Source organism: Coffea eugenioides, chromosome 1, assembly GCF_003713205.1.
Source record: "Coffea eugenioides isolate CCC68of chromosome 1, Ceug_1.0, whole genome shotgun sequence".
NCBI lineage: Eukaryota > Viridiplantae > Streptophyta > Magnoliopsida > Gentianales > Rubiaceae > Coffea > Coffea eugenioides.
The window spans coordinates 33,590,934-33,604,327 of NC_040035.1; the positions used below are offsets into that span (position 1 = coordinate 33,590,934).

The following is a 13,394-nucleotide window of genomic DNA, read 5'->3' on the forward strand; positions in this document are numbered from 1 at the left end:
TATTTATAGGGTTTTTTTAATGCCACTGATGCCGCTTTTCCTATTGTGACCTTGTCTTATATGGAAAAAAATTAATTCACATTGGAGTCATATTAATCTGCAATCTAATGCATTTATGATAGGATAGCAAATTTAAAACTTACCAAATCAAGCCTCTGCACAATTGTTCAATTAGCATCCACGTGCCAAAGATTTGCATTAAATTTTTGTCCTAATCTTAGTTTCTGAACAGTTTTACAATCAGCAGTATCTATGCACGTATAGAAATTCAATTAAATATATTTTTCCCAAATTGAACTGCTTAATTTTGAAAATATTAATTCTTACTTGTCATTATAGATCTACCTTTTATATTTGTTGATGATCCACTTTATCACGAAGTCAAAAAGTCGACAATTTATATTTATGAATGCTGCTCGTAATAAGTTACAAGATTAATGATAGTTATACTTAACATTGTTGAATTCATGTACAGGTAAAGCATAGTTGTACAATTTGTTAAACTCCTCCTTATAAAATGAAAGCTTTCAGATATAACTTTTAAATAATAGTATTCATCCATCGTAAAAGTTTGAAAAAGTAAGTCTCCCCTAAAATTTGGTTTCTCAGAATCAGACCATTCTCAAATCCTAGTCTGGTACTTCATATGGTTTCTGTACCTTTTTTTTTAAGTTTCTGTACTTTAATCCTCTGGACCATACAGTAGATATATATAATTTTGGCATTGATAAATATTGTTGTTTGATGTGCAAAATAAGAACGTTTCGGGGGCCTAACTGTTAAAATGTATTACCCAAAGGTAATTCCTACTTCCAATCAAAGTATTACATCTGGAACTGATGCCACATCAAGCATGTATATTTTGATGACTGTTTTTGTGGCTTTTAACTGCGAGTTTCAACTTCAAACTCATTAACAATTTGACATAAACATTATTGTGAAATATGTAAAGTGTTACAGACAAACCCATTCGAATTTTATTGAAGAAATAAAGATTTTCACGTGAAATTGACTATATAAAATTCTATGATGAATAACAAGACTATAGGAGAAGTAATGAAGCACGTAGCTTATATTCTCTTTAGGTGCAATTGTGAATATAACTAGATACATGTAAAGAAAAAGATGCCTTTTTTTTTTTTTTTTTTTGAGAAAAGTAGATGTGCGTAGTGGTATACTTGATACTATTTAGAGACACATTTTCATGCGTCTATGAACTTCATACACAAGTGCCTATATATGTATGTTTAGGTTCTGACTATGGGGGGATTGGGATAAATACGATTGTGTTTGGTGTAATTGTGTACCTATATATTTCTTTTATAATTTTGGTGTACATTCATGGGCATGAATATATTTATATATTGAATTGGACTGCTCAATTAGAGTCTATGCCTCAATTTAATTTTTTTGATAAAATACTATAATTTCATTAAAATCTGGACTAATGACAAAAATTACATCATCAAACACACACAGATATTAAAGAACAGATCTGAAAAAAGGATAATCTGAAGAAAAAATACTCCAGATCTAAAGAACAATAAAAATTACATTATAAATCTCCAAATTTAAAAAATGAAATTAAATAATTGTAACTCTAACTTATTTAAGAAATACAATATGTGTAGAATTGTAAAATGATTGCAACTACGTACTCGTGATTTGGGCACGTGACTGGAGAGGTTTTATTAAAAGCTAATTCACCAGTAATCTATCTCAATCTTTTCCAAAATTTAAAACATAACAAAATAATTGAAAACGTTACCATTCCAATTTTTGGAATGATTCCTTTCCCTTCTTATTTATTAAGAATTCTAGGCATGTCAAGAATCATCATTTCAGTAGCGTATTCCTATTTTTTTTTTCATCATCTTCATAGCGATTTAATAATTGTGTTTCAACAACATATATCAATTGTTAAATCTTTTTCAGATTTTTAGGGTTAAATAATATTGCCCAATTTTACTTTTACAAAAAGATGATTTGTGGATTTCAATGTTTTCCCTTGCGTTTCTTATTGACGTATTTATTACCCGGTAAGGTTTTACTATGCTGTGCTTTGCTTGCTATTTATTGTACTTCTTTTACTGTTCCTTTTTTGTTTTGTTTGGGAGCTTGCTGAATTTGTTTCTATCATATATTCATAATTTGTTGTTGTTTTTCCTCTTTATATTTATGCAGATGGTTTCAATTGAACACCATGATCGTACATTCTTTTCTTCGACCATTGTTCAATGATTGGTCTATTCACAGGTAATAGATGTGAGATTCATGGGGTTAGATACATTGGAGTTCTCCTATATCCATGAAACTTTTTGCATCATTTCTCGAATACTTCATATCCTTCGGTATGATATACTCAGCCTGCAAAACCATGACACTGGAAAGCTATTTGCCTAATCAATTGGGCCTAATTCTACTCTTGCTACCTCAGGCAAGTTTGGTAAAGGTTCTGAAAGAAGAAGAAGAAGAAAGGTCTCGTACTCATAAGCACTGTTCCAATGGATGGAAAGGGACTGATTTCTAGAATCAGTCTTCACATTTAGATTTTCAACAAGTCACAAACTTACTGGGTGACTATCGATTGCGAATTTCTTGTACTGATGTCCTGTTTTCACTATTTTATTAGTTATGACCTTCACTTTTTTTTTTCCTATTTCAAGAGATTATAATGAGGAAAAACGGTAGCCATAAATTGTTGTTCTTTTGAAGTTAACTTACATACATGATGTATGAGTAAACAAGTTGCAAAAATGTCTATTTTTTTCAAGTATGACAAATCTTTTTCTCATACTTACACATACTCAACTTCTTCTTTGCTCCTTCCAGCATGTGGATCGTCGCAATATATATCTCTAATTGTATTTAGATTACTTGATTGGAATTTATGATGAATTATGTATCCATAATGTCACTTATGTTACTTGATTTGTAATTAGGATTGGCTCAAAGTGCTTGTAAATTGATCTACTTTGATTTCTTTCTAGCGTTGAAATTGAGTATTTCAATTTCAAATGCCTTTTTGATTAACTTCATAACTCAGGATGCATTTGATAAAATGAAGTATGAAAACTGAAACTTAAAATATGAATCTATTAAGTTATCAAATTTTTAAGTACTAAATCTGATACATTTGACTGTATATCATAGTAAATAATAAGTGAATAGCTTACGACTTATTTTACAAGTAAATCTTGTCTAGAAAATTCAGTACTAATTAATTAATTCAGATATTCTATTTTCGGTCATCAAAAGCGTCTAAACATATTAAAATATGAATCTATTAAGTTTAAATGATGAATTGGGTTATTAAATAGGGTCTCAATTTTACTTTTTCTATTTTGGCTTTTGCACTACAGCTGAAGAACAGACAACATGGAATAGGTTAATTTTTTGTTTATAGAATTTTGTTTGTGAAATTGATGTAGATTTCAAGCATGTATAAATCATTGTAAGTGTAACTAAAAATGATTTTTAGATTTGTATTAATCTTAGCATGGGCATTATTTTTAAGTTTCTTTACCAATACGTCCAAAACTAAATTTTTGAACAATTAATTTTTTCACAATATCTTGGGAATGCTGTATACTCACTTACAAATGAAATTTTATATAGAAGTCCAATTTGATTTTAATTTTTCACTTTCTTATACACTTAAGTTGTTATGCCAAAAGTTGTTTGATTTTGAGAAAATGAGAAAGCAAAATATAATTCCGCACGACCAACGGGAACAGAATATTTTGAATTGATAGAATCAAAAAGCATGCTAATCTAAGGTAAAAATTGCACATTAAATCCGAGGCGAATTGGGCGAAGCAGTATTCTATAGCCATACTTAGGTCCTGTTTGATAATTCAATTCAGCACTTAAACGGATTTAGATCTTAATATTTTCATATGCATTTGATAACAAAATAAAAAATAGAACATCTGAATTAAATTAAATGACATTAAGTTTTTTAGGCAAAACTTACTTCAAAAAATAAATGATAACCTATTTACTCATTGTTTAATGTGACATACATTCAAATGTATTAGATTTAGTGATTAACGATTCAGTAGTTTAATGAATTCAGATTTTAAATTTCAAACTTCAGTTTTATCAAACTTAACCTTAGTTTGTATAAAAACTGAACCAAACATTTTGAAATCCAATTAGTAAAATGGTAAACTTTGGGATAATCTTCTACTAATTGTGATAGACACATACATAGAAACATATATGAAAATACATACGCAGTCACCACACACACAAAAACATATAATATAGTACGTACACGTTATTTTCATGGTAACTGTAAGGTATTACAAACACACGCAGAGTCATCGCATACAAATTCGCTCATGCACACACACATACACACATGTGCCCCCACTCAGTGGCTGGACAAATAATCTTTGGGCTAAAATCACGACTAAAATGTTTGATCAAAATTACTTATAGCCAATGGGCTGGAGCTTGAATTCCGTTCACTGTCCTCTTCCTATTTCAATTGTGGGATATCACATGGAGAACCTGCAATCAGAGCCCAAAAATGACAAAGATGTTGAAGGGGTGTTTCCTTGCTATCAAGTTCTAAGCGGGAAAAGTTTTCAAGGGGTGTTTGAAGGAAATATTTTGACTCACTAATTCCTACCAATTTCCTCATGAACAATTGTTGAACTAACATCACGACAAAAATGCTTTGGTCCACCAATACAATTTCCTTAGGTTAAAGGAAATATTAGAGTAGAAGATTTCATCTCGAACATCAATACAATTTTATGCCTCGATTTCACCTACCAGAGCTAGAAATTCTGAAATTATTGATAATTAAAACTGTCATACTTACTTGCCTTTGAGATGCATTGATTTGTGTTTGAACTCGAATTCGACCAGCAAGTCAACAGATTGAATAGAAGAATTTATCATCTATTCAGTCTGTGTCAAATAGAAAAACTGGATGATCATTGACCAATAAAAACCGGTCAAAAATCGCACTTGGACAATGAAAGCTAGTAAAAACCAGAAAAAAAACTGTTGCTTCAAGTTATTAATGCATTTTTGTTTTTTGACTTTTTAAGTTTTCTTTAATTTTTCTTGACTTGAGTTTGATATTTTCATAGTATTTGTTTTGACCTTGGATCATTTTAACAACTATAAATGCTCTCATAAGTTATTTTACATTTAATTGCAATCTTATTTTATGTAAATATACTCATCAAAACAACTCTACCTAGGGCTATTCATGAATCGGGCCGATCGTGAGCGGCTCGAATACGAGCTCAACTCGAGTTCGGTCAATATCGATCTCGAGTCGAGTTCAAACTAATCAAGTCGAACTCGAACTCAAAAACATTAATCTCATTGGCTCGCGAGCTCGATTATATATTTTTTTATTTTTTATTTTAATAGTAAAATTATATATATATTCCTAATATTTTATTATTTGTTAAAAAATTATTATTTTATTCATTTTTAAAAATAAAATATTTATTTTTTATTTTTTAAGCTCGACTCGAATTTGAGCTTCATAAAATTAACTGGAGACTCGGTTGGATTAGGCCAAAACTCGACTCGACTCGGCTAGTTTGCACCCTTAACTCTACCATTACCAGATTTATAAGTGAAAAAGAATTTTACATTGGACATGTGACAAGAATAACTAGAATCTAAAACCCACTCATTTTTAGTTTTCATTTTCTCATCAATCACAAATAAAATATTTTCATCTCTCACGACTACTGCAAAACACTGGGTCAATGGCGTGAACATCTTCCTTACTCGATTTCTCTATTACACTTTTTTTTTATTTTCAATTTAAAACATTCAAACATAATGTACCACTTTTTGTGACAATAATTGTACTATTTATTTTTGTGTCTAGATTTATATTTAGATTTAAATTTTCTATTGTTAAAATTTTGTGCCTGGTCCATATCAATAATGTTCACATCTATATCTATCTCTCCAATTCTACGAAAATGGAATTAAATTTATCAAGATGTAAGTATAGATATATACATTCAATCATCCAAACTACAAAGACTTTTCTTCAAATGAAATTGATTCTCTACCATCCTTTTCATGTACAAAGTTCTGATCTTATTCTACATGACTTTAGCCGAAGTCTTAGTGGTGACTTCTCATAAAATCTCATTAAATTAAAGAGATTTATTACGAAAAACTATTTTCACTTTCTTATCCAACTCGCCAAAATCCTCATCATTCATCTTCTTTGGCATTTTCTTCGCTCATGGCAACTCCATATTAAACTAAATGGGCTCCAACTTAAGCTGTAGCATTTAAAAGTTGACACCGCAAAATCCTTAAGAGTTTCTAATACCAGTTTGTAATGGCCACTCCTAGAATATTTATAAAAGAGGAGAAAAGGACTCTTAGAACTTATACAAGTTTGTAAGGGATGGTCCTAAAAAATTCACAAAAGAAAAGGATACAATGGCCCTTGACATCCCACAAAGACAATAACAAAATAGAAATAAATCAAAGAGATAAACACCAGATTTGTGTGATTTGGTAAAAATACCCATCTCCATGTATAGAGGAGCAAAATTTTATTGTGAATAAGAAGAGTACAAAGTATTAGAATAGTAAGCGTTCATAGGTTTAAAATACTTAATAGAATAAAACACATGAATAGCCCAAAATAATGCAAACACCTTAATGACCCGATGGCTCAAATAGCTCACAAACCAAGGCTCTTGCATAAGTCTCTAATTTTCTGTACCAATATAGGAGAATACTCTTCTAACTTTCCTTGTTTGATAGGTGCAAGTCACTTCCCAACAGTATGTCCAGAAGAGTAAACCCATCCTTTAGGAGAAAACAAAACCCAAAATGACATTTGCTCTACTTTGGGTTCATTAGCCTTTTCACAGACGACGCTTTGACAGAGTTAGCTCTGGGTTGGTCTCATTTTGAACTTTTAGCATGTGGGCTTTTTGTCAAACTTTGCAGCCATGATTTATTGATGTATTGGCAATTGAGTATAGGAATATGTGAGAAATTAAAGTGATGGTTTCTTACCCTTGAGCAAAAAACTGAAGGATTTTCTTTTCATGTTAATGATTCTTTGCCTATTACAGCATTGCATATGCAAGAATCTAATTCACAATAATAATATTTATGATCACTGGTCATTTTATTTGTAACATGGCGCCAATTTTCAAACTCACTACTATTATTTTCGACCCATGGTTTAGTGTTTTTACTGGAGGTAAGCATTGAAATCGAATTCGGTAATTCAAGTATAAGAAATTAGTAATTTCGGCAATTTGTCTCTAAAATATTTTGACCTTTTTCGCGTTCTTTTGAATTCAATTTTGTCTCAATATGAATTTGGAAAGTAGTATTTTACTCTTTTCGTTGAACTAAATTTCAAAAAAAAAAAAAAAGAACTTCTCAAAATTCAAAATTTCACAAATGAAATAGTGATTTCCATTGCAATCAACAGAGGTTTAGGACTAAGGATGACTTTGGCTCATCGAGAGTGAAATATTGAAATCTTGAAATTAATGGAGATAGTAGAGATCGTGCCAGTAGGGCGCATAGAAAAGGAGGGTCAGGAGATGAGTGATGGGTTACGGGTGTGTTAGAAATTAGATTAGAATTGGGTTGTGTGGGATGTTTCTTGCTGTTACTTATCATTATATTATATATGTATAAATTATCATTTAAATACTAAATTATAATTTTTTTATAAAAATATCGGCATTTCATTAAATCTGCACTAATGGCAAAAATTTCATCAACCACACATAGATACAAATAGATCTAAAGAAAAGATCTTAGATACTATAATATGAAAAATCGATAGAAATATCATACTGTGAAATTCTGAAAATATCAAAAGATAAAATACTTGTTGCTGCAAATTATCTATGCATGCCTCCAAACGCACTGATTGCGGCCTCCCAGATCTGCTAATGAACTTATTCGAGCCCATAGATCAAGATGAAATCTAACAAGGTAAATTTAGAAAATATCAAATTTGACAACCAAATTCGAAAAAATTAGATCTAATAAAAGAAATAGAAAAATTACAAATTAAAACTTTCACAAGGTATCCCAAGGAGGGGATATAATTCTCACCAAGAATTTCCAAGACATGAGAACCTTTCATCAGGGATCCTTAGGAGAGAAAAAACTCTCGCTCAAAAATCCTAGGAGAGACTTTATTAAAATACAAAAAAAAAACCCTAGAAAACAGGACTAGGAGGTAAGAAAACCAATTGAACTGTCTTCTACAAAAGAAATTTTCTATTTGCTAGGGAAGGAAAAGTTAGAGAAAATTAGCAGAATTTAGATATAGAGGGAGAGTGTTTATGATTCTAATTTACCGGAGATTTTACAATACCTTTTGGGTACCATACCTTATTTTTAATCTCTACCATTTGATAAACAAATAGATTATTGATCATCAGATTGTATTCAGTACAGAAAATTTGAGATAATACTGCTACATGCAATCACCACCTTAATTTTCCATATTTATACTTCAATTACTTTTAAGTAAAATTTTGACTCTATTTGGTAAGTGAATTTTTTGGATATTTGTCTAAAATTTTACTGTAATTTACTATAAAATTTTCATGATAACTTTGGAATTTTTTTAAGTGTTTGGAAGAGGGTTGTAAAATAAATGCCTAGAAGATAGTTGTAAAATTCAGCCACTTTCCATGTGCCACTACTACCTACCCCACCAACAACTGCCGCTATACCTATCCTTGCCCTCTCTTTCACTTATACCGCCTCCCTTTTTCTTTCTCCTTTCTTGACATCGCATCTCCCACCACCCTCTTCCCTTTCCCTCTTCTCCCCATAACACTGCCATCTCTCTCCTCCGTTCTCTCCCTTTCTTTTCTCTCTCTCCCTCTTTTCTGGTATCTATGGTCTAGATCACCCTATCACTACATTTTTCCTATTTGTTATCCTTTCTCGAGAGAAGAAAGGAGGATTAGAGAGGAGGAAGAATGGAGAGGCAAGTGGTTGCAGGATGAGAAAACAAGAAGAGAGAGAGATGACGAAATAAATCTAGACCGAATCTGATCCAAATCATTATATGAGGTATCAAAATAGGAAGAAGGGGAAGGAGAATAGGGAAGAGAAGGCATAAAGAGAACAAGAAGGGGTTAGAGATAGCCCTTCGGGGTTCGGTTCCGTAGTTGTAGTCCCAATTGGGGGAGAGCCACGTCCAGGGATCGAGACCCCGGGTTTACCTGGTCGGTGATGTTGGGCAGCCTCTCCCGGCCACGCAGTGGGATTAGTTGGGTCGTACGGTAACCAGTCTACGGACCCAAATATCCACTGGGTTGAAAAAAAAAAAAAGGGGTTAGAGATAGCCGGTTTAGGGGATGAGCGGTCATAGAGGACGGTGGTAGTGCTAGGGTGTTTTTATGTATTTATGCTGAGTAATTTTTATAAAACTTTTGGGTATTGTAGGATTTTCTCGATATGTTAGTCTAGGAGGTATATTAGAAAAAATAAAGTAAAATTGCACCAATTGTCCTTGATATGTTAATGACGTGAAATTTAGTTCTTGAAAATGAAAATGGGCAATTTTAATAAAGTATTCATTTTTGGTCCCTAGTGACCTTTCCAGTCGAATTTTGGCCAATAAGGAACACATTACATAGCCAATTTATACAAGGTAAATCTAGTAATTCACTTAATTATTCACCCAATTACTCACATAATCAACTATTCCCCAGTTATTCTCAACCTAAACCATAATTTCAAAAACTTTCTTTAGTTAATAGTGGTTACTCTCTATGAGGAGGCTTTTGGTTGTGAATCCATTGTGCATTTTATTTTTTTATAGGCATGGGAACATGTCCATGCCGTTCGTTTAATTTGATTTTGATTGAGTTTTGGAAGAAGAATTGGGTCTAATTAATGAATGTAGTTTTAGGAGTTTCTAATTAGTAGTTAATTTTAACGGTGTGATGTTGGGAGAAATGTGCATCTTGCTGTAGTGCTTAATGTTTCTGCTACATACTATGGAATTAGTTACGATTCTTTCCAATTTAATATTTGTTCTAATCTATTCAAGATCTTATTTATATTCAAGAGAGCAAAAATAGAGTAAAGGTAACAATTTAACAATTAGAAAAGATCCAGAATACAAATTAGTTATGCATTCATTGGTTACATCAAGAGAACAAAACTAAGCTAGTGAATCAGATGAAGGTAACCCAATTCCAACCACAAGAACTTTTATCAATTATGCTACTAATAATCATTTACCTACCAATACTCCCTTTCAAGTTCATAATTTGTTCACTCAAAAAACTCAGGAGGAGCAAATAGTCCTTAAATTTCCGTTGAATCAAGGAATTTTTAGAAATATAAGACTGTAGTTGCAAAAGCCATATTCTGAATAGGATTTACAGAATAAGATTGTACTTTGTGTTACAACATCTAATATATACAATCCTTTTAGTTATATACACCAAATGTTTATTGAATAGCCTCTTAAACACAAGCAAAACATGGCCTAACAAAAGATTTCAAGGGGGAAGGGTTGGGTTGGGTGATATATAATGTGGGTGGGATTGTAAATAAGAGGTGTTGGGTTCAAGTCCTCCCACTTACCAAAAAAAAAAAACAATAAGAAGAAGAAGAAAGATTTCAGAGACAATTTGTCACACAGGAAAAATCGCATAAAGGATTTATCTCATTTCTTGAATTGTTCATCCATCTTTTGTATTTAACCTAATCCCACATATTAACCTAAAACATAGAGGCATATCTAGGAACAAGTTTCTTTTCTGAAAAACCCTTGGTTGCTAACATTCGCTTAGTTGATTTAGCATACCTAGTGTACATATTCTGATGCATCTGATATTTACAAACTACATCATCAAAGAGACTAGCTAAAGACGAAAAGTAAGAGTGACTTGAGCAATATCCAAATGCAAACCCAAATGAATTATTTATGAAAAATGCATCTGAGTTTTGGGATCCTAAAAATCTTTGCAAAATTTTCTTATTTTTCTTATTCACGTGCATGGAAATCAAAATATTTTGTCATATGAATTCATACTTCAATTAAATACTTGTGTATCAAAATTACATGAACAAAGGGAAAAGAAATTCAGTCAATAAAACTATGACTTCACTGATGGTCTCTAAATTCAACCTTATTATAAATGTTCCCACAGAACATACAATAAAAGAAAATTCCAATCCAAACTTTTTTCTATTAACACATGATTAGGGAACCTAAACAGAAGAGCCTCGTACAAACAAACATTTAAATTGAAAGGACCTAAAGATAAAGACACACAGAATAACTAGAGAGCTGAGACCACCATCCTATATCGTTACAAAAACTTGTAAAAGCAGCTAGGTTTGTTTCCTTGAGAGATGTTGGAACCACCAGTTACAGGTGCCCTAGCATTTAAAATAGTTGTTGCAAGATGGTCAACTGCTATAGCACCAAATGGGGAAAATTCATTAGGGCCAGATGCCGAATTACTCCTTTTGGTCAAGTATTGACATATATTTGTTGCCTCAATTTGGCGCTTATGCAATTCATTCTCAATCTTCTTCTTCATGTCTTCCAGTGCCTCCTGCAACTTTTGAAGTTGCACTAAATTCAGCTCCCTAATTGGAACCTGCCACCAATACTTATGTTGGCCCTCTTTTATCCTCCGATCAAAGATTTCACCGCGTCTTCTCTCAGCTTTCAAGTGTTTTTCAATGGCTGTGAGTTCTTGTTGTGCTCGCTAATATCTTCATGATAATTGGCAACAACACAGCGATTAATGGTACCATGCATGCTGGGTGCAGGGTTTCTTCCAAGGTACTTATGAACGACAGATTCAAAAGATAAATTGCCAAAGGAGTAAGCCTTCTGTCCTCGAGAGAGCACCGCCAAAGCAATTTCTGCTTCAGTAAGTGTGCAAAGTTCACTTGCCTTTTTGAAAAGGCCATTGCGACGTTTCGAGAAGGTAACCGGTAGGTTGTTCATCATTTCCATTTTCGCTACAGGAACCTTTTGCCTACCCCTTGTCAACTTTTTCGCCATGGCTCACTATGCTGAATCACTATGGCAATATTTGAGAAAGAATGGTGTGCATTACGTGAGGCACAAGGGGCTTTTATAGAAATGTTTCTGTGCCCATTAATTCTTTCTTTCCTATTATAAAATTGCTTCATATGGCAAGAAATTAAGTCACAATCTTGGAGTCTTAATTATCTACCATTCATGGCATTTATTGTAGGATAACTAATTTCCAAACTTATCTAATCTGGTTTATGAGCAGTTTCACAATTTGTATCCATGTGTCGAGAATTGGCATTCAATTATTTTCCTACTTTGGACTGCTTGATTTAAAAATTTGAAGAATTAATTACACTAAAGCTCTTCATACTTACTTTTCACTATAATTCTACTACTCTTTTTTAAAAGATTTGTAGTTTCATCCCATATCCAAAAATTGAATATTTGATTACTAATGTCATTAATAATAAGCTGATCTCACATACTTAACATTATAAACTCATAAACAAATAAATCATAGTTGTTCAAATTGTTAAAATCCTCCTCCTATTAAGCTTACTATTTATCCATCCTAAAAATTTGAAAAAAAAAAATTCTTCCTTCCTTTAGATTTTGTTATCTCAACATTTCACCTTTGAATTCTCAAGTCCTAGTGTAGTAATTCACATGGACTTTCTAAACAAAATTTTCATGGTAAATATATATATATATATATATATATATATATATTTGAATTTTAGATGTGCATGTTAACTGTTAGATATACACAATAAGAACCGTTTTCGAGGACCAAATAGCTAAAATCATTACAGAAAATTTTAAACATTGGAATAACTTCAGAAACCCACCCTCTCTCAAGTTTCTCATAATATCACTCAACATCTCTGAAATTTCTAAAATCTCACCTACCTTCCTTGTCAGCTTAACAAGATTAGATATCTCCATCAAAGTCCAAGAATTGACGTCATTACTCTTATACTCTTAATAGCTATTTAACCATAAAAGGCAAAACAAAAAAGAGAATTTTAAACCAAAAAATACAGACAAAAAATAATCAAATAGTTGTCTAATATTGGTCCATATTCCATATATCTCTATATCTAAGTAGTGGTATGATAGCAAAGCTTCAAAGAGAACCACTTAGAAGGAATTTCGTAAGTAATTAACACTTAAAAAAAATTTGTGGAGTCAAGCAAATTTTTTAAGAAATATGTTCTAATAGATAATGTACTTCAAGTTGTACTCAAAATTAAAATAATCTTTTCATACGTATTTGCATGTAAACCCTACTTCTAGAAAAATAATAAAGACAATATTGGAAAGATTAATCAAAAAATGATCTCATGATCAAATATCTAGAGATTACCTATGCTTTTTCTTTCTT

At 31.8% G+C, this 13,394-nt stretch overlaps 1 protein-coding gene across 1 annotated transcript; it reads right to left on the reverse strand.

Moving 5' to 3' along the window:
* Window positions 1-11,327: 11,327 nt before the first annotated feature.
* On the reverse strand, window positions 11,328-12,034 carry LOC113770841 (agamous-like MADS-box protein AGL61). The gene is made up of 2 exons (XM_027315446.1): window positions 11,779-12,034; window positions 11,328-11,710 (listed from the first exon to the last, which is right to left on the reverse strand). Exons 1-2 carry the CDS (start codon window positions 12,032-12,034, stop codon window positions 11,328-11,330), a joined length of 639 nt encoding a protein of 212 aa, XP_027171247.1.
* Between the last annotated feature and the right edge of the window lie 1,360 nt (window positions 12,035-13,394).

Bases quoted from the DNA above. Each gene is read 5' to 3' on its own strand.
- LOC113770841 (XM_027315446.1), bottom strand. From the start codon at position 12,034: ATGGCGAAAAAGTTGACAAGGGGTAGGCAAAAGGTTCCTGTAGCGAAA. The intron at 11,711-11,778 runs GTACCATTAATC...AAGAACTCACAG, and splicing joins CCCTGCACCCAGCATGCATG to CCATTGAAAAACACTTGAAA.